The sequence below is a fragment of the Rattus rattus genome, chromosome 13, assembly GCF_011064425.1.
Source record: "Rattus rattus isolate New Zealand chromosome 13, Rrattus_CSIRO_v1, whole genome shotgun sequence".
Classification (NCBI taxonomy): Eukaryota; Metazoa; Chordata; class Mammalia; order Rodentia; family Muridae; genus Rattus; species Rattus rattus.
Genome location: NC_046166.1, coordinates 64,940,298 through 64,958,589, shown reverse-complemented (window position 1 = coordinate 64,958,589; position 18,292 = coordinate 64,940,298). Strand labels below are relative to the sequence as shown.

At 43.6% G+C, this 18,292-nt stretch overlaps 2 protein-coding genes across 2 annotated transcripts; both read left to right on the top strand.

Moving 5' to 3' along the window:
• The first annotated feature begins 4,063 nt into the window (after positions 1–4,063).
• Positions 4,064–4,925, top strand: LOC116914255 (beta-defensin 14). Its single transcript, XM_032918466.1, has 2 exons — positions 4,064–4,122; positions 4,780–4,925. The coding sequence occupies exons 1-2, from the start codon at positions 4,065–4,067 to the stop codon at positions 4,923–4,925; spliced, it is 204 nt and encodes a 67-aa protein (XP_032774357.1). The 5' UTR covers position 4,064.
• Positions 4,926–15,184: 10,259 nt separating this feature from the next.
• On the top strand, positions 15,185–17,557 carry LOC116914714 (beta-defensin 4). Its single transcript, XM_032919145.1, has 2 exons — positions 15,185–15,380; positions 17,333–17,557. Exons 1-2 carry the CDS (start codon positions 15,323–15,325, stop codon positions 17,464–17,466), a joined length of 192 nt encoding a protein of 63 aa, XP_032775036.1. The 5' UTR covers positions 15,185–15,322; the 3' UTR covers positions 17,467–17,557.
• Positions 17,558–18,292: the final 735 nt, after the last annotated feature.

The following is an 18,292-nucleotide window of genomic DNA, read 5'->3' as shown; positions in this document are numbered from 1 at the left end:
AAGAAACAGTGCTAGGAAATGCAGCCAGGCTGTGGGTGCGTTCAGGACCAGCTGCTTATACTAAGAGTGGGAAATCCTGGGTGCCTGGGCAGGGCTTCCCTGATGAATCCGTTCTTTATGCGTGCATCAAGGGTCTCTGACATTCACACAGGCTTCTGTATTCCAGAATCCGCCAGTAGGACCCTGTTCCTTCCACTGTTGCAGGAAACACAGAGCATAACCAGCTGCTGCAGCATGAATCTGGGGTTTGTTGTCAGTTCATGTACCGGGATTTCGAATCATGCACGCCCTATCCCTTTTCTGCTCTCTCATCTTGATCACAAGTCCTGGCCAGTGAACAAGCAGGAGGCACCAACTTTTAGAAGCCCGTATATCCCTTTTCGTCTTTTCTCAAAACTGTGCCCTGTGAGTTAACCATTTCCTTACTTCATTAATTCAGGGGGACACTAATTTCTTTCTCCTGATAGAAACAAACTTGAGTGTGTCTATAGACCCTTGCCCAGTTACCCAGGGAAACCTGGGGCTTCTCTACAGTGATCTGGTCTCTCTACATAGTGTTCACTGGCTTAAGCCTTGACCTCTGGACAACACAGTCTTCAGATTCTACTCCCTGTAGTTCCTGGAGGCCCTATCTCTCCGTGTGGTTTTGGTTTTCCCTGTTCGTCCTGTAGTTTCTTGTTCAGGCAATAATAGAAGTTAAGCACAATGCTTTCTGGAAAGACAGCCACAGAGGTCAACTGCCTGACCGGGCAATCTGTGGAGTTGGTGACCTGTGCGAATGTAGCTGAGTTCTGTGAATCTTATCTCTCCTTCGAACGCCAAGCAGCGCACGTGTCTGCTAGACGTCAGAGTAGGATGCCGTGGGTGCATGGAAATGCGGAAGGAGGCCCTTACCTTAAGCATAATCTCTGCTCTAGAAAGAACAGAGAAGTTATATCCATGACTTCTCAACAACATAGCTACCCAAACAAGACCTGAAGAAAGGCAACACCAACACACATGCTAACACGCAAGGGAAAAAATCTCACGGGGATCCAACCCGAGACCAAGAACTACAGGCAATGAAGGAATGCTAAGAGTAGAAGGAAATAGCCTCCCTTGAGTAAAAAGCCCTCCAGTTGGTTATTCCATACCAAGTGCGCCACCCTGAAAGCATCAGTTCTTTGGATTAATGCATGCACGCTTATAGAAAAGGATCAGAAGTGACAGTAGAGAGAAACGGCAGTATTCTACCAACCCTGAGCCTCCTTGACTCCCTGTGAGACTACATCACATGAATGGCATAGACCACATCCTTAACAAGAGCTAGGGGCTCTGCCCTGCCTGTGTAGGGTTGTTATCCCTAACAGAGATTCTTAAGCTGTGAGACTCTTCTCTGGACCATGTCTTTGCTATGAGGACCAGAGGACAGAATGTTCCAGACCCAGTGAATGTTTCTAGGTTGAGTAGAACATCACACGGTGGTCAAGCTCCAATAGTAATTGGATTTCTTCTTTCTTTCTTTCTTTCTTACTTTCTTTCTTTCTTTCTTTCTTACTTTCTTTCTTTCTTTCTTTCTTTCTTTCTTTCTTTCTTTCTTTCTTTCTTCCTTTCTTTTTCTTTCTTCCTAAAGATTCACTAGCTAAATTGTGTTCCAGGCTATCTCCTCTGACTTCATGTAAGGAATTATCAGTTAGATAAGAATTCTAGGTCACTGAATCTTAGCTTTGGTCCCACCATACCAAGCTTCGTTAACTAAATCAAATACAGACTTGTTTCAAATCTTGGCCACTACTCACCATTTCCCCAAATGCTTCTGCACTTCCCACCTCTGTGATCTTGCTTCTGGGGACAAATCATGCCTGTGTGACTGTCTGCACTGTTACCATAACGTGAGTCCTATGACTCAGGATGAGCCAGGGATCCTTTGTGGTAAATTTTTATCCTTGTCTTGGACACTCCACCCTCACCTTCTCACTCTGCTTCTCTCACCCTGATATAGTGGTTGAAGAATAATATGTGTTCAAAATTCAGGGGTGTTTATGCCATAGAGCCTTCAGTGTGTATTCCTACATACAAGATATAAAACCTCTGAAAAGTCTTTAGTCTGATGATGACACAGACTGTTAGTTCATATAGCCTGGTGTTGTCACAAAACTCAGTTACCCAGTGTGAAACCTCATGCTTTCCCTAATCTGCCTCTGCTATTGTGAGTTCACTTTCCAAATTTGCCTTAAAGGGAAGACAGTATCTTCTAAAGTTTCCAGCACAGCCAAGATGTCATTGAGAGGTATGAGACCACAGGAATACTCAAAGCAGAACAAACAGAACTTGTAAGGGAGTTAACAAGGAAAAGTGACTTCTGTTCCTGATGAACCTCCTCTGAGACAATGGTGAAACCTTAGAAAGGCCTCTCAGCCTTCAAGGGCCCATGTCATAGCCAAAGGTTCACCTGTGGAATCTGTTTTCCACATGGAAAAGTGAGTTACCTCCACTTTTAGTGGAGTGGTAGGGTGGCCCAGTGACACATGGTTGAGAGCTGGTCATTCTCTGACACCCAGGGTAGTCCCCATGTCTTTCGTAATGTACAAGGTATAGTATGCTGCCAAGCCAACACCCAACCCACTCCACACTCATCTACTTCCTCCATTTCAAAACGTTCCTCACTGTCTCTACAGCCTGTGTCATCATCAGACTTTTCGGAGGTTTTGTATCTTGTACGTGGGAATACACACCAAAGGCTTTATGGCTTAAACACTGATATTATTCTTCACCCACTATATCAGGGTGAGAGAGTCAGAAAGAGAAGATGAAGGTGGGGTATCCACTACGTAAGAAGAAAACTAGATTTTAAAAAGACAGTGTCTATAGCTCCTAAGTATTCCTAAAATATTCCTACAGATGTGACTTCACTCCTCAGCTTGTCACTAGTTTGTACACTGGTACAGCCTTGTGCTTGAGTATGTGCTATTCTTACCTCTCAGCATCTATGCTATAGTTGAACATCAGCATCAGCTTAGAGGCTGGAGCCCACCTTAAGATCCCTGAGAGAAGAAATCAAGCTTTGTCCCTCTTCCCATTCCAAGTATCCAAGGTATTTTGTACCACATTCCATCCTAGAACCAACACACCTAAGACCTTGGATCCACTGTAGTTGTATTGACACATCGAAACAGCTGGGATCTCTGCAATGACGTGATCACCTGATTGAATAGATTATCAATAAACATGAAACGGTAATAGGATTCCTCAACATTCAAGTGTGTTAGTCAAGAATCTATTGACTCTTCAGCTACTGAGTTGACGCCTAGTTGAATTAACTGAACCCTGGCCTTCTTTAAAAAGCCCATGGGTAAAGAATACCTAGAAGTCTTCAGTATCTTTGTTAGCCTCTCCGGTACTGAAAGAAGATGCGTATGCATTATTATGGTTCTCTCTCTCTCTCTCTCTCTCTCTCTCTCTCTCTCTCTCTCTCTCTCTCTCTCTCTCAAAATGAAACAACCCAACTCCCGAATCTAGGTAGTTTTCAAACAATGATGAAATACAAGACAGGTTTTACTCCTATAGCAAAGACTTTTCAATACAGTCCAAGTTTCCTCTTGTCTTTACTACCTAAATTCTAGTTCTGTCTCTCAATTCTGAATATGTCCAAAGCTTAACTGATCTGGTTCTCAGAAGACTCAAGTCTCTTTTGGGCTTTTAGATAGCTACAGAAATCACAAGATTGCATTCAAGAGGCAATTCAGTCCCAAGCTACATGTCCTGGGGGCTATTCCTAAAAAGAAATATTTTGTCCATACCAGTTCTATCTGTACCCACAGTCAGAAACTGATCTGGAAATATGCCCAGGGACTCGATGATCTCAAGAGAGTTCCAACAAGCTTGACTACACCCATTAGGCTTGTGAGCTTCTGGGTGTGTGGGCGTGTTCTTTGCGGTGAGAGACACTGGACAGACACATCAGGAAATATGTCATACTGTCATCACAGTGACATTACAGGAGTTGTAATCATGGATTACCTTGTTATATAGGTGGAGAGGCACACGTCCTGGCTCAATCTCGGCTTGTTGGGAAGCAGTCAGCTATGAGGCTTCATTATCTGCTATTTGTTTTCCTCATCTTGTTCTTGGTGCCTGCTCCAGGTAAGAGGCATTGGGAAAGACAGGGTGGGAAGGGTTCATAACATGCAATTTAGTCTGATCTCCTCTGCTCTTCTGGGTGAGCATGAAGTCAGGTGGATTTGCTGAAGGAAAAACAGACATGGCCAATGGTTTCTTCCAACAATAGTCAGTAAGAGCCTAAAAGCAGGCTTCTGCGCCTGTTCTGTAGCACTCTTCAAAGACTAACTGCTGCCACAGATGCCGACCTTCCCCCACCTCATCGCTGGAATAGTATTAATGAGACCAGAGAAAGCTGATGTGAAATTTCAATTCTGACAGAAATGAACAGTTTAGTCTGGTACCCAAGCCCACAGATATCTATTTCAGTGGGCTTTGTGGTTGGAGGCAGAGAGAGAGACACACACACTTGGGCTGCTTGGTACTAGGGACGATGGTAGCTTCAATCCCCAGTTCCTATGGGAGGCTTAGAGACCAGGCCACTGTGTGTTCACAGCTGAGGTGAAGCCCAGAGAGACTTTTGTTTGCTTCCTGCTTACATCTCCTTTAACTTTACTTGTGGTTTTATAGGAAAAGAGAAACAAACACAAAACGAAATTAATTCAGTGACGCCCAGTTTGCTAGACCCAATGCCTTTCTAGCCCTCTTTTCCTAAAGTATTCTTTTCTTTTCCTCTTACAGGGGACACATTCCTCCCAAAAAGCCTCCGAAGGTTTTTCTGCAGAGTAAGAGGCGGCCGGTGTGCCATACTCAACTGCCTTGGAAAGGAAGAACAAATAGGTCGATGTTCTAACAGAGGTCAAAAATGCTGCAGAAAGAAGAAGTAGACCCAGATTGGAAACGAGAATGTCGCCGCGCAGGGTGAGGGTGGGGGAGGTCCTCCCGAGATGTATTAATATATATGTATATTTAAGAAACCAGTAGCTTAATCTCAGTGAACATTCTGCTCATTACTAATATAGGCAACGAAGGAAGTCACTAAACTCAGTCTGATTTGAATGAAGCAGCATCTCTGCAAGGTCCACAAGCTACCTAAGCTCATTTCCCAGGGCCAAGGATAGCATAGGATGTGTGTGCATGTGTGTGCACGTGTGTGTGCGCACGTGTGCTTGTGTGTGTGCATGTGTGCTTGTGTGTGTGCTCACATGCATGTGTGTATGTGTGCGTGTGTGTGTATGTGTGTGTGCATGTGTACGTGTGTGTGTGCTCACATGCATGTGTGTATGTGTGCATGTGTGTGTGTGCGCTCAGGTGCATGTGTGCGTGTGTGTGCATGTGTGTGCATGTGTGTGTGTGCAAGTGTTTGCATGAGTGTACATGTGTGTAACATGTATATAAATATGTGTGGATATATGGGATATACATGCATATAGACAATCTATAATTTGTACATTTTATACTCCATTGAAAGTGGAGTTATTATCTCTTAAAATACCCCTTTCGGTCTTACTATAGATATTTTTAACTTTCTGGCCTTGTCCTCCGGTGCATTTTCCTGAAACTAATATTAGTTCTCCCCAGGTCATCCTTTAACCCCTTCTGAAACTTTTGCTCAGAGAAACGGGATTTCCTGCTGCTCTGGCCTTTACTCGGGTGCTTCCTGCCTACACACTCTATCCACACATTTCTCAACTATAGTGTACCCCAGGAACTGTCTTACAGTCTCTTCTTCCTCAAAACAGCAAGCTTCCCAAATAGGAGTAGACTTTCCCTAGATGTGCTTGCCACAGAGCCTGATTAAGTCCTCTATCTACGACTCTTGCTTTTTTTTTTTTTCTCAAGATAATGATTTTATTGATAATTTGGGAATTTCACATTATGTACCATAATCATACTCACTTCCCAGTCCTCTTGGGTTTGTCCCACACCCTTGTGATTCCCCCAAAAAAAGATAAAGAAGGAGAAAGAGGAGGAGGAACATGGTGAAACTCCCAGTATCCACACTTTTAAAGAAAAATGAGTCCACCACCACTCACACTTCCACCAGAAGCCTTCAGTTGTTTTTGATCTGAGGACATTCACAGATGGTCACCTTCCACACTTTGTTGTATGATTCTTAATTCCTAACAACACGGCCTTGATTCCATTTCTAAACATTTAGTGCCTTGGCCGTGCAACTGGTTAGCAAGCAAGCTCTGAGTGGAAGGACATTCATACAGCTGAGAGATGCTTCCACTTTGCTGCCCTCTAGATGTTGAGACGGTGATTCGGGTACACCCAGTCAGTGGTCTTCTTCCCTGACAGCAGCTAGAGGGGTGCACAAACAGGATAGCTGAGCTCTCAGCAGGAGTGCCCAGATGGGATAACTGGGCTCTCAAAGGGGAGCACCCTGTTAGAGGGGTGCACAGACAGGATAGCCAAGCTCTTGGCAAAGGCAGAAGAACCACCCGCCTCATGAAATTTATAACTCATCTTCCAACAAAAAAGGACCATGTGAAAGGCTCTTTCCAGGCTAAACAATGACCTGTGATGGAAAGGAAGAATGGCAGGCACCTTTACCACAAAGGGCAGTTTCTAAGCCAAGGCACAGGGAGGCGGAGTCTTGATATCAGCAAGCTGCATCAGGAAGCCACTGAGACAAACTCGGTATGAGATACCCCCAATTCCCTTCAGAGGTGAGGAAAGGAGGATAGGGTCTCAGGTGGACACAGTGTTTGAAAGCTACAGCAGAATGGAAGAGGGGACTTCAGTCCCGGGGTGAGAGGTGACACAGGACACTTAGGACAAGACATCACATGGCCAGAACAAAACACAAGAAGGGAAGTGTGTGGATGTTTCCAGACTGTGCTGGGCTGGAAAAAGCGTTCCCACCAGCAAAGTGGAGAGAGAGGTCCGCCTTGCTAAAGTAATGCAGGGACACTATCAAGTTCTTTTTTTTAAATTTATTAAATACTTTATACATTTATATTTCAAATGTTATCCCCTTTCCCAGTTCCCCCTCTTCCATTCCCCCTCCCTCTGCATCTCTGAGGGTGCTCCCCAACCCACCCCCCCACTCCCGCCCGGGTCCCCACCCTGGCATTCCTCTATACTGGGACCAAGGGCTTCTCCTCCTATTGATGCCTAACAAGTACATCCTTTGCTACATATGTGGCTCTGTTGAAGGGCATCTGGGTTCTTTCCAGCTTCTGGCTATTATTAATAAGGCTGCTATGAACATAGTGTAGCATGTGTCCTTGTTATATGTTGGAGCATCTTGTGGGTAAATGCCCAGGAATGGGTACCCCATGTGTACTTTTTGGTTGGTGGTTCAGTCCCTGGGAGTTCTGGGGGTTCTGGTTGGTTGATATTGTTGTTCTTTCTATGAGGTTGCAAATAATTCTCAGCTGAGGAATATTGAATGGCTGGGAAGAAATGTTCAACATCCTTAGTCATCAGGGAAATGCAAATCAAAACAACCCTGAGATTCCACTTCACACCAGTCAGAGTGGCTAAGATCAAAAACTCAGATGGCAACAGATGCTGGTAAAGATGTGGAAAAAAAGGAACACTCCTCCATTGTTGGTGGGTTACAAGCTGGTACAACCACTTTGAAAATCAGTCTGGTGGTTCCTCAGAAAATTGGACATAGTACTACCTGAGGACCCAGCTATACCACTCCTGGGCATATACCCAAAAGATGCTCCAACGTATAACAAAGACACATGCTCCACTATATTCATAGCAGCCTTATTTATAATCGCCAGAAGCTGGAAAGAATCCAGATATCCTTCAACAGAGGAATGGATAAAGAAAATATGGTACCTTTACACAATGGAGTACTTACTATTGGCTGTTAAAAACAAAGACTTCATGAAATTCTTAGGCAAATGGATGGAACTAGAAAATATCATTCTTTGTGAGGTAACCCAGACCTGAAGGAACACACATGGTCTGCACCACTGATAAGTGGATATTAGCCCAAAAGGTTGGAACACCCAAGGTATAATTCACAGACCAGGTTCTTTACCAAGAACTGTGCTGCTCACTGACAGAACCACTTTTGAAAGTCATCGGAGAAACATCTAAATCTGAGCTCAGCTTGCCTTTAAGGGAGACAGTCAAATCCATCACTCGACAGTCCAAGTCATCCAAGGGGCTCACTGCCATAAAAATGGGTAGGCAGAGAAGCAGGAGAAGGATACAGTCCACTGCCCGAAGAAAAGTTGTGTGCCCACTGAGGCGCTGAGATACTAGAATTAGCCAGCAGAGGTGGGAAAGAGTTATCCTAAGCAAGGCCTAGGGTAACAATGTTCCTGGGGTAGAAGATGAAGCATAGAAAGGATCAAATGGAACTTCCAGAGATGATCAATAAATGTCTGAATAAAAACATTTGCTGGATGACGGCTGTAGAAGTAGCTCAGTTGGTAGAGCGTTCATCCGGCAAGCATGAAGCCCTGGGTTCGGTCCCCAACACTGACTAAACCTAGGTGTGTCGGCTCATGCTCGTAATTCTAGCAGGTGGGAGGTGAGGGCGAGATGATTCAAAGATGATCATCAAACTTGATAAGCAACCAAGGATGACCTTCTTCTTAAGGGGACATAGACAAAGGTTCACCACAAGGTGGCGGTAGCCTGCAATCTGATTCCTGGCCAATTCGGCCTTGCTCTCCTCTAAGAGCGGGGAGGGGGGCGGCTGGTTGGCCGTAGTGCCAGGTAATGGTGATATTTGGTAGAGTACCCTTCCAGCTCTGTGCTGTAAATAAAATGAGGGTGTAAAGTCACCAGGACGCCTTGGTCTTTGAATGGGGGATTAGCAACCGAGACTTTGAATACAGGCTCCTTGTTTTGTTCTCCAAAGGCAGTTGTCACTTTGGTAGTTGGTGACCTCAGGTGTCTCTGACTCTTCCAGGTCCTGAGGTTTTCATGGGTGAAATTGAGTCCTTCCTCTCTGACAGGTTTGTGAGTGAGGATTAAAATGGTATGACTAATATTCAAATGATCAAAAATAGAGCCAGCTACAGATTGACAACGCTTAGTGCTAAGCAAAAATACAGCCATCTATGCAAGGATCCGGGGAAGGAAACTATAGCGAGAAAACAAAAACAAAAACAAAAACAAACCACTTCATTCTTTATTAACACTTTATTTATTTACTTATTTATTTTTACATTCCAGGTTATTTCCCTCCCGGTCCACCCCACCCCTAACCCGAGAGTTCCACTCCCATACCTCCTCCCCACCCCAACCCCATTCCAGCACTCCCTCTTCCCCAGTCTCCACAAGGATGTCCCCACCCCACCCACCCCATCAGACCTCTGAACTCCCTGGGGCCTCCAGTCTCTTGAGGGTTAGGTGCATCTTCTCTGACTGAACCCAGACCCAGGAGTCCTCTGCTGTATGTGTTGGGGGCCTCATCTCAGCTGGTGTATGCTGCCTGGTTGGTGATCCAGTGCCTGAGAGATCTCCGGAGTGTTAATTGAGTTTGCTGGTTCTCCTATAGGGTTGCCCTCCTCCTCAGCTTCCTCCAGCTTTTCCCTAATTCAACCAGAGGGGCCAGTAGCTTCTGTTTGTTGATTGGATGCACATGTCTGCATCTGACTCTTTCAGCTGCTTGTTCGGTCTTTTGGAGGAGGAGTCATGGGTAGGTCTCTTTTGTGAGTGCTCCGTAGCCTCAGTAATGGTGTCAGATCTTGGGGCCTCTCCTTGAGCTGGATCCCACTTTGGGCCTGTCACTGGACCTTCTTTTCCTCAGGCTCTTCTCCATTTCCATCCTTGTATTTCTTTCAGACAGGAAGAATTATGGGTCAGAGCTTTGGCTGTGGGATCGCTCGCTTCATGGTCTGTATTTCTGGTGGAGGTGGATTCAATAAGTTCCCTCTCCCCATCTAGCCCCCCCACCCCCAGTCCTGAGGATCTCTCACTTCCCAGATCTCTGGTACATTCTAGAGGGTCTTCCCAACCACCTTCCTCTTGAGGTCGCCTGTTTCCATTCTTTCTACTGGCCTGGGGGCTTCAGTCCTTTCTCCCCACCCAAATACCAGATCATGTTCCCCTCTCCACCCAGCCCCATCCCCTCTTTCTCCCTCACTCCCCTCTTTCTCCCTCCCTCCCCCTTGTGGTTGCTTTCTTCTTCCTCCCTTCACTTGGGCCTTTCAGTTTGTTGATCTTTTTGAGTTCTGTGGACTGTATCTTGGGTATTCTGTATTTTTTTTTTTTTTGGCTAATATCCACTTATTAGAACATACCATGCATATCCTTTTGGGTCTGAGTTACCTCACTCAGGATTACATTTTCTAGTTCCTTTCATTTGCCTCCAAAACTCAGGATGTCCTCGTTCTTAATAGCTGAATAGTGTTCCATTGTGTAAGTGAACCACATTTTCTGGTTCCATTCTTCCGTTGTGGGACATCTGGGTTGTTTCTAGTTTCTGGCTATCACAAATAAGGCCACTATGAACATAGTGGAACATGTGTCCCTGTGGCATGGTGGGTCATCTTTTGGGTTTATTCCCAAGAGTGGTATTGCTGGGTCTTTAGGTAGGTCTATTTGCAATTTTCTGAGGAACCTTCACATTGGTTTCCAGAGTGGTTGCACCTGTTTGCAATCCCACCAGCAATGGAGGAGTGTTCCTCTTTCTCCAATCCTCGCCAGCATCTGCTGTCACCTGAGGTTTTGATCTTGGTCATTCTGACTGATGTAAGGTGGAATCTCAGGGTCGTTTTGATTTGTACTTCTCCGATCTCTAAGGACTTTGAACATTTCTTTAGGTGCTTCTCAGCCATTCCAGATTCCTCTGTTGTGAATTCACGTTTTAGTTCTATGCCCCATTTTTTGATTGGGTTGTTTGGTTTTTTTGGTGGTTAGCTTCTGGAGTTCTTTATATATTTTAGATATTAACCCTCTATCAGATGTGGAGTTAGTGAAGATTTTTTTCCCAATCTGTAGGATGCTGATTAGTCTTATTGACTATGTCTTTTGCCTTACAGAAGCTTTCTGGTTTCATGAGGTCCTGTTTATCAATTCTTGATCTTAGAGTATGAGTCATTGGAGTTCTGTTTAGGAAACTTCTGCCTGTGCCAATGAGTTCAAGGCTCTTTCCCACTTTCTCCTCTATTAGATTCAGTGTATCTGGTTTTATGTGGAGGTCCTTGATCCACTTGGACTTGAGTTTTGTGAACTTGTGAAATGTAATAAAAAGAGCTTTACGGGACTAATAGCACAGGCTTGTAAGTGATAAACTATTCTAGTTCATATAAATTTGGAAAAATATATTCTTAGTGAAATATATTAATTATTGATATGTGGTTTTTCGGCCAACATCTTTACAAATTCATTTCTTAGACTGTTTACACATAATTTGAATCACTTACACATGTTCTGAGCAACTTGGTTTCTTTTCCATTAGAATCAGGATGTACTATGGGGGAGTGAAGGGTATTTTGCAGGCTATGGAAATATCAGGACAAGTTATTATGAAACAAAGATATTCCTATATCTAGAGATGTTGATTATTTTTTGAAAAAACAATTTAAACTTTCTTGATAACTTTATATATAAGTACTGCATTTACATAATTTCCATTTCTTCCTGTGACTTCTCTTAAAGGTCTCCTTCTTTAATTATTGTTGTTTTGTAAATAGACACATATGTATATATAAATGCAGCCTTCTGTGTTGATTTAATGTTGCTCATGTGAGTGCTTAGAGCGAACGACTTGGAATTGGATAACCTATAGGGGGGTTCATTTCTGGAGAAGTTTGTGCCTCTCTCAGCTGCCATTAATTGCCATAAAGCTGCCAATACCTTTCCATCAAGGGGTGGGGCCCTGTGAGATTTCCCACCTCCATATTGAAATGCTAATTAGTATTGTCAATGGGCAGCACTTGTTTAAGTAACCATATTATTGAGATTTCCTGGGTGAAGCTCCCTTGTCAAATACAGAAGATACAATATCATAGCTAATGTCCCGGTCTTCTGGTTCTCACAGACTTTCCACTCCTTCTCTGGTGACGTTTCCTAAACCTTAGGTGAAGGAGTGGTGTTGCAGATGTACTAGTTCGGCATGCAATCATGGCACAGACATCTTGAAGATGGTGATTCTTATAAAGGTATTTAATTATTCAAATCTCTCAGTCTCGTGTGTATTTGAATTTAATTTTACTTATTTTAAGATTCATTGATTTTATTCTATGTCGTGAATACTTTACCTGCATATCTATCTGCGCACCATGTGACTGCGGAGATCAGAGGGTGGATTAGATCTCCTAGAGTGAGGGATGTTTGTCAGACACCGTATTGGTGCTGGGAATCAAACCTGGGCCCTACACGAGAGATAGACAAGTGCTCTGGACCTTCTTTGGCTCCTAAATTTAATTTTAACTGAAAATGTACACAGTAGGGTTTTAACATTTCTGCTCCCCCTTTGTGTAGGTGGTGAATTCAGTTCCGTGCTGTGTGTGCTGGATACTCCGTTGCTGTACCCAGTTACTGCATCTTTACTGTGAAGGAAAAGGAAAAGTTAAAGTCATCACTCTTGCTAACAATGGAATCATCTGAAGTGTCATAAGCAAACATTCTTTGATGTTGACCACAACTCTCCATATATTTAATTCCCGTTTCTGAGATTATTTTACTGAGCTCTTGAAATTTCTAAGGCCCTGTAAGAGTTTAAATTCCCTGGCATTTCCTGTCCTTCTACATAGTCACAGCTGGTTTGAGGTCATTTCTTGACTCTTGCTGGGACCTTTGGGATTCCAGCCCAGAGCTCAGATCAGAAATAACATTTGTACACATATCCTGGGATATTTCCATTGATGGATAAATAAACTTTCCAAGGTTGGCCCACATGGAGACCATTCTTTTTCTCCAGAACTAGGGTCACAACTATCATGACTATCACAAGTCTGGACCCTGGCATTCCTAGGCTGTTCCAGAGGTGCTCAGAATGGCCAGGTCAGTCTTGCCATCTGGTTTCCAATCTTTGTACTCTGTCTCCAGAAATACCCAGTCTTTGCAGTGCTCGCTCCATTGTACTTCATTTACAAAGTATCAAGGTAAAGGAAAATAAAAAGGCTGCGATGAAGGCAACAGAGTATTACACCAAGCACCACCCTCAGGTTCAGCCCCCACCCCCAATCAGGAAATGAACGAACTTTTAAAAAGAACTTTTAAAGTGGTAACACCATCTCTTTGATGTATTTTTAAAACTACTTTTGAAAAGAAACACTGAAACTATCATGCTGAGAAATTTTATTTTCTGAAATCACATCTGTGAAAGACTGAAAGCCCATCAGTAGGCTTTCCCTTAGCTGGGTGGCTGAGCCACTTCCCAAGGAGATATAGACTTTGCCTTTGTCCTGTGTACACGAGAGGTGTGGGGCCTGAGTCTAGTCTCCCCAAGCTCCTGGCTTTGTTGGTTACTATGGTACCTACTACATGAAGCTCACAGGAAACTAAAACTTATTTAGCTTTACACATGTCCTCACTCCAAAAGCTGCAAAATCTCATCTCTAGGTTTTGGTGAGGGGTCCTTGTTTACAACGATGGTTGTGTGGTCTTCCAGAATGTCTGCTACTGGTTCTGCCTTTGAGGGGGACAATCCATCCTGGAGATCTCTTTCACGTGGACTTAGTAGGATGAATACAACCACAGGAAGTCACCTCAGCCCGTGTAAAGAGACAAGCATGAGCTGCAGCCACAAGAGCTCTTGAAGAGACACTCAACCCATTGGCCTCAACACCTAGGCTCATGTCACCATCTCCTTGATGCATTTGTCCTCAAAGGAAGAAGGGAAAGGGCAAGGCCTGCTCCCTCCTTCCCCCTCCCCTCACACCAATTGTTTCAGATTATCTTTGCTTCCTTTTTAAATCAAGGTCTACCTCATTTGATGAGTTTAAACCAGGAAAGACATCATTCAGGGAAGTGCTTGCTACTGGCTGTTCCCTGGGATTGCAACAGGACTTTATGGGCAAACCACACTCATATGGGTGGGTCTTTAAATGACAGTGCATTGTTTTAATAGTAATTGGAGGCAGTTGAGTCATCCAGAAAAGGATGAGTTGGATTTAAAGGTAAGTGTGAGCATGTGGGAACCACTACTTCCTTTCAAGCTCTAAGCCTATTTAAAGCCTCTCCCCTATGTTATGAGAGTTCCTTAAGATTGCTTGTTCAAAAGTAAAGCAAAGTCTATGAATAAATAGTCATGCTAACCTAATTTAAAGTGCATGTTTAGATTTAAAATGACGCAGGGGAAAAAACTCAACAGCTAATGAGATCCTACTTGTGCATATGGGAGGTACGGGAATATTGACCAGATATTTCTTCATGTATATAAATAGGACTGTGATGTACAAGGAAAATTCCCCTAAAGAAGCATTTGATGAGATAATTATAAAAAGGTTAGTTGAAGTTCTGTGATTCTGGATTAAAAAAATTTTTTTTCTCACTATGTAGTTGTACACACCTTTGATCCCAGGACCCGGAAGGCAAACAGGTGACTCTTTGAGCCTGGTCTACAGAGAGAATTCCGACACAGACTGAACTGCACAGAAAAACCCTGTCTTAAAAAATAATTTTCCCCCATGACACTAGGTAGTGACCCATGAGCCTAATGTGTGGTAGGTAAATGCTATTCAACAGAATAGCACTCCATGTTCAGGTAAGGTGTTACCAAATCAATGCTTTCTCTGAGATGGGAAAGAGCACACCTGACTATGTCCATCACTTTGGGTGGATGGTCAGCTGCTGCAGGTTTTTAATAGCAAATGAATTTCAACATTGTGCAGCAACGTGGAGAAATCTAGGAGACCAGGCCCATGTTCTCACCTGGAAAAGCTTGGGGAACGTTGATTGACTCTCATTCTGTTGCATCCAGCATTTGAGTGTGCCCAAGCCCAGAGTGGGGGGAGGTGAAATTAGACCCACTGAGGCCTAAGCCTGTTGCCAGATTCTGGAATGACCAAGTCAAATGTCTGAGGTACGGGCAAGTAAAGTCAAATTGTAACCAGTAAGTCTGTCCCAGGACAGCATGGGTCCCTCCCACCTAAAAGGTAGGGCAGGAAACACTCTTGGCAAGCAGTGCAGGAGGAAATCATCTGAGGATCTCCACCTTTGCGTAAGAGACACGGACTGTGCTCTCAAAGAGCTACTCCTTGACAAGAGAGGTAAGGTGCTCTGTATTTCCTAATTGTAATTAGTGGGGTTCTACTCAGTGTAGAATCCTATGCAGGAGGCAGCACCTGGCACTATATAAGGCACTGAGCTCAAGTCCCTCTGCATCTCTGCACCTCACCAGGCTTCAGTCATGAGGATCCATTACCTTCTCTTCTCATTTCTCCTGGTGCTGCTGTCGCCACTTTCAGGTGAGTCAGGGAAGTATGAGGTCCCAAAGTGAAATGAGAAAAGCTGCCTACCTGGTGTGTGTGTGTGTGTGTCCCTTTTTGTCTCTTTCTGTGTGTCTGTCTGTGTCTCTTTGTCCCTTTGTCTCTTTGACTCTCTTCTCTCTCTCTAACCCACTCATTTCCTTTCCTTTTCCTTTCTTTCCTCTATGCACATTATAGACAATGTGCATTGTGTGACACCAACAGAAACCAAGGACTATTGCTTATTGCCGTGGAGGAGCCTAGCATAAACTCATTCTGAGCTGATCTGCAGCCCTTGGCTTCAATTCCTAACTCCTGGTGCTAAGCTTAAGATTATGAAGTGAGTCTCTTATAGGTAGCTTAAAAATAATAACATGAGGAATGTTTGATTCCCATCTGAAAAAAAGGTATTCATTTTGAAATCTTTGCATTTAAAAAGTAGAGTCTCTGCTTCCCTAGAGACGCCTTTATAATAAGCAGCCCATGCTCTTCTGGAGAACGTCCTCTTCCCCTGCCCCAGTGAAAGAAGACCCTTGAGCACACACTGTGTACAGGGTAATGAAGCTCAGGGGAGCCTAGGAAACACAGTTTCCAAACTCCGCCTAAATCGTCTTTTGTGGAAAAGGTTAATATTCTTTTAAATTTTGTGTACATGTAAGAATCTACGTATGAGTATGTATATGGGTATATGTCACACAGTATAGTACCCACAGAGGCCATAACAGAATATCTAATCTCTCAGAGATGGAGTTAGAGGCACACATGGGCTGCCTGATATGGTAGAAGAGACGGATCCCAGGGCTTCTGCAGGAGCTGTCTGCACTCCTCACTGCTGAGCCATCTTTCCAGGACCCAGGTTGTGTTTCATCCTTGGCAGTAGGCAAGCAGAAGAAAAGGGATCTGCAACTCAAGAGAGGGAGCTAAAAGAAGAGAGAATGTGAAATGAATGAATGACGCAGAGGCCTCAAACTGCACCAGGCAGAAATTATAGAGAGAAAAACATAATTTCACTAACTTTGTTGATGGATTCTGGTTTACAGAGGAGCATCTGTGTTCCATGTGATACCCCAAAACTCTGTCTGACATTTAGATGAATGTGAAGGAGGGACAGGGAAAAAAGGAAGTAGGGAATTTAGACCTGATATTACATATTAGAAACTATCATAAAAGTTATTTTTTACCTTTGATTTCCATTGTAAGTTACTTAGAAATCAAGTTATCATTAAGCAAGTCCTACACATTGATATTTGGGTCAAAGACTTAATTTAAATTAGGTACGTGGAAGTTACAATACCTTAGTTAAAAATAGGAAGGTGGCTCAGTGATCAAAAGTACTTGTTGGGAAAGTATGAGGATCTGAGTATGGGTCCAGTATCCATGAAGAGGCAGAGAGAGCTGGTTCACATCTGCAATGCTAGCACTAAGAAGGATCCCAAAGACACACTGGCCAACTAGCCAGACATACTACTCAGTGAGTTCCAGGTTCAGTGAGAGACTGTCTCAAACAATAAGCCGGAGAACGGTTGATGAATACATCTTATGCCTGGTCTCCCTATGTGTGTGTACCCTTGTACATGAATGCACACACTTGTATCCACGGGCTGTTTCTGATACTAGAACTTGTGTGTGGAAAAGGAGAGGCAGGGCTGCTGTGAAGCAGCTGAGGGCTCACACAGAATCTTCACCGAGCTCCCTCCTGCTGGCCCTGAAAGTTCCAATCAGTCAGGTGTGGAGTGGACCCTTCAACATTTGGGTCCTAGGAAGACCAGCACCCCTTCAGACAGCAGCAGTGGCTAGAACTGGATTCAGTCCTACTAACAGAGACATTTTAGATTTTGGGGGTGGGATGGGGGGGAGCTTGCTGAGATTGACTCTGGATAATAGCGCGTTGGTCTGTATTTCTGACCTGAGGCTTTCAACTCTAACTTGTGTTTTTCTTACTTATTTTCCAGCCTTTACTCAAAGCGTCAACAATCCAATCACATGCCTGACCAAAGGAGGCATGTGCTGGGGTCCATGCACTGGCGGTTTTCGACAGATTGGCACTTGTGGACTGCCTAGAGTGAGATGCTGCAAGAAAAAGTAGATAAAAAGACCAAGAACTAATGAGATGAACAGAATTTGCTCCTCCATGAAAATGCACAAAACAAACCAAATTAAAGTACTTTGATAATTTTCTAGGGGATCCAGCACCTTCTTTTGACCTTTATGGAAAAAATATATATACATATACATATACATATACATATACATATATATAGTACATATAGGAAAAATACCATAAAATTAATAGTAGTAAAAATTATAATTTTAAAAATTGAGTCATTGAAGGAAACACTTTACCTTCAGCCTTCCCACATATGTACACAGGAATTTACCCATACAATCAAATGATATAACACACACACACACACACACACACACACACACACACACACACACACACGAAAATGATTCAAAATATCCATAAATAATAATGACTGGACTTTTATTCAAGGATAACATTTGATCTTTTGATTACACTATGAAACCCATACACTTCATTTTGATGTTGGGCTCCCCAGACTCTGTCCTGAAATAATTATTTTTAATAATCCATATTTTTATTTATTATACACTTGTGTTTTTGATCTGATGGTCAAAGTCACTAGTGAATGTTGCTGGAGTGACATGAAGTTTACTCCAGCAAGTGAAGCATCATTCTGGGTCTTCTAGAGGATGGCGGCCACTGCCACGTGGGGTAAGCCTCACAGGCTAGACCTTACCTGACAGGTCCACCAGCTGTACAATCTCACTTTTCCTGCTAGCAGATCCCCAAGCATTGGTGGGTTGGTAAGGTTTTCATTCTGTTTGGTGGACAAGGCCCCTTCTCCCAAAGAGCTTTGATGACCCTCTATGATATTAGGGGATGG

Bases quoted from the DNA above. Each gene is read 5' to 3' on its own strand.
- LOC116914255 (XM_032918466.1), top strand. From the start codon at position 4,065: ATGAGGCTTCATTATCTGCTATTTGTTTTCCTCATCTTGTTCTTGGTG. The intron at 4,123-4,779 runs GTAAGAGGCATT...TTCCTCTTACAG, and splicing joins GTTCTTGGTGCCTGCTCCAG to GGGACACATTCCTCCCAAAA.
- LOC116914714 (XM_032919145.1), top strand. From the start codon at position 15,323: ATGAGGATCCATTACCTTCTCTTCTCATTTCTCCTGGTGCTGCTGTCG. The intron at 15,381-17,332 runs GTGAGTCAGGGA...CTTATTTTCCAG, and splicing joins GCTGCTGTCGCCACTTTCAG to CCTTTACTCAAAGCGTCAAC.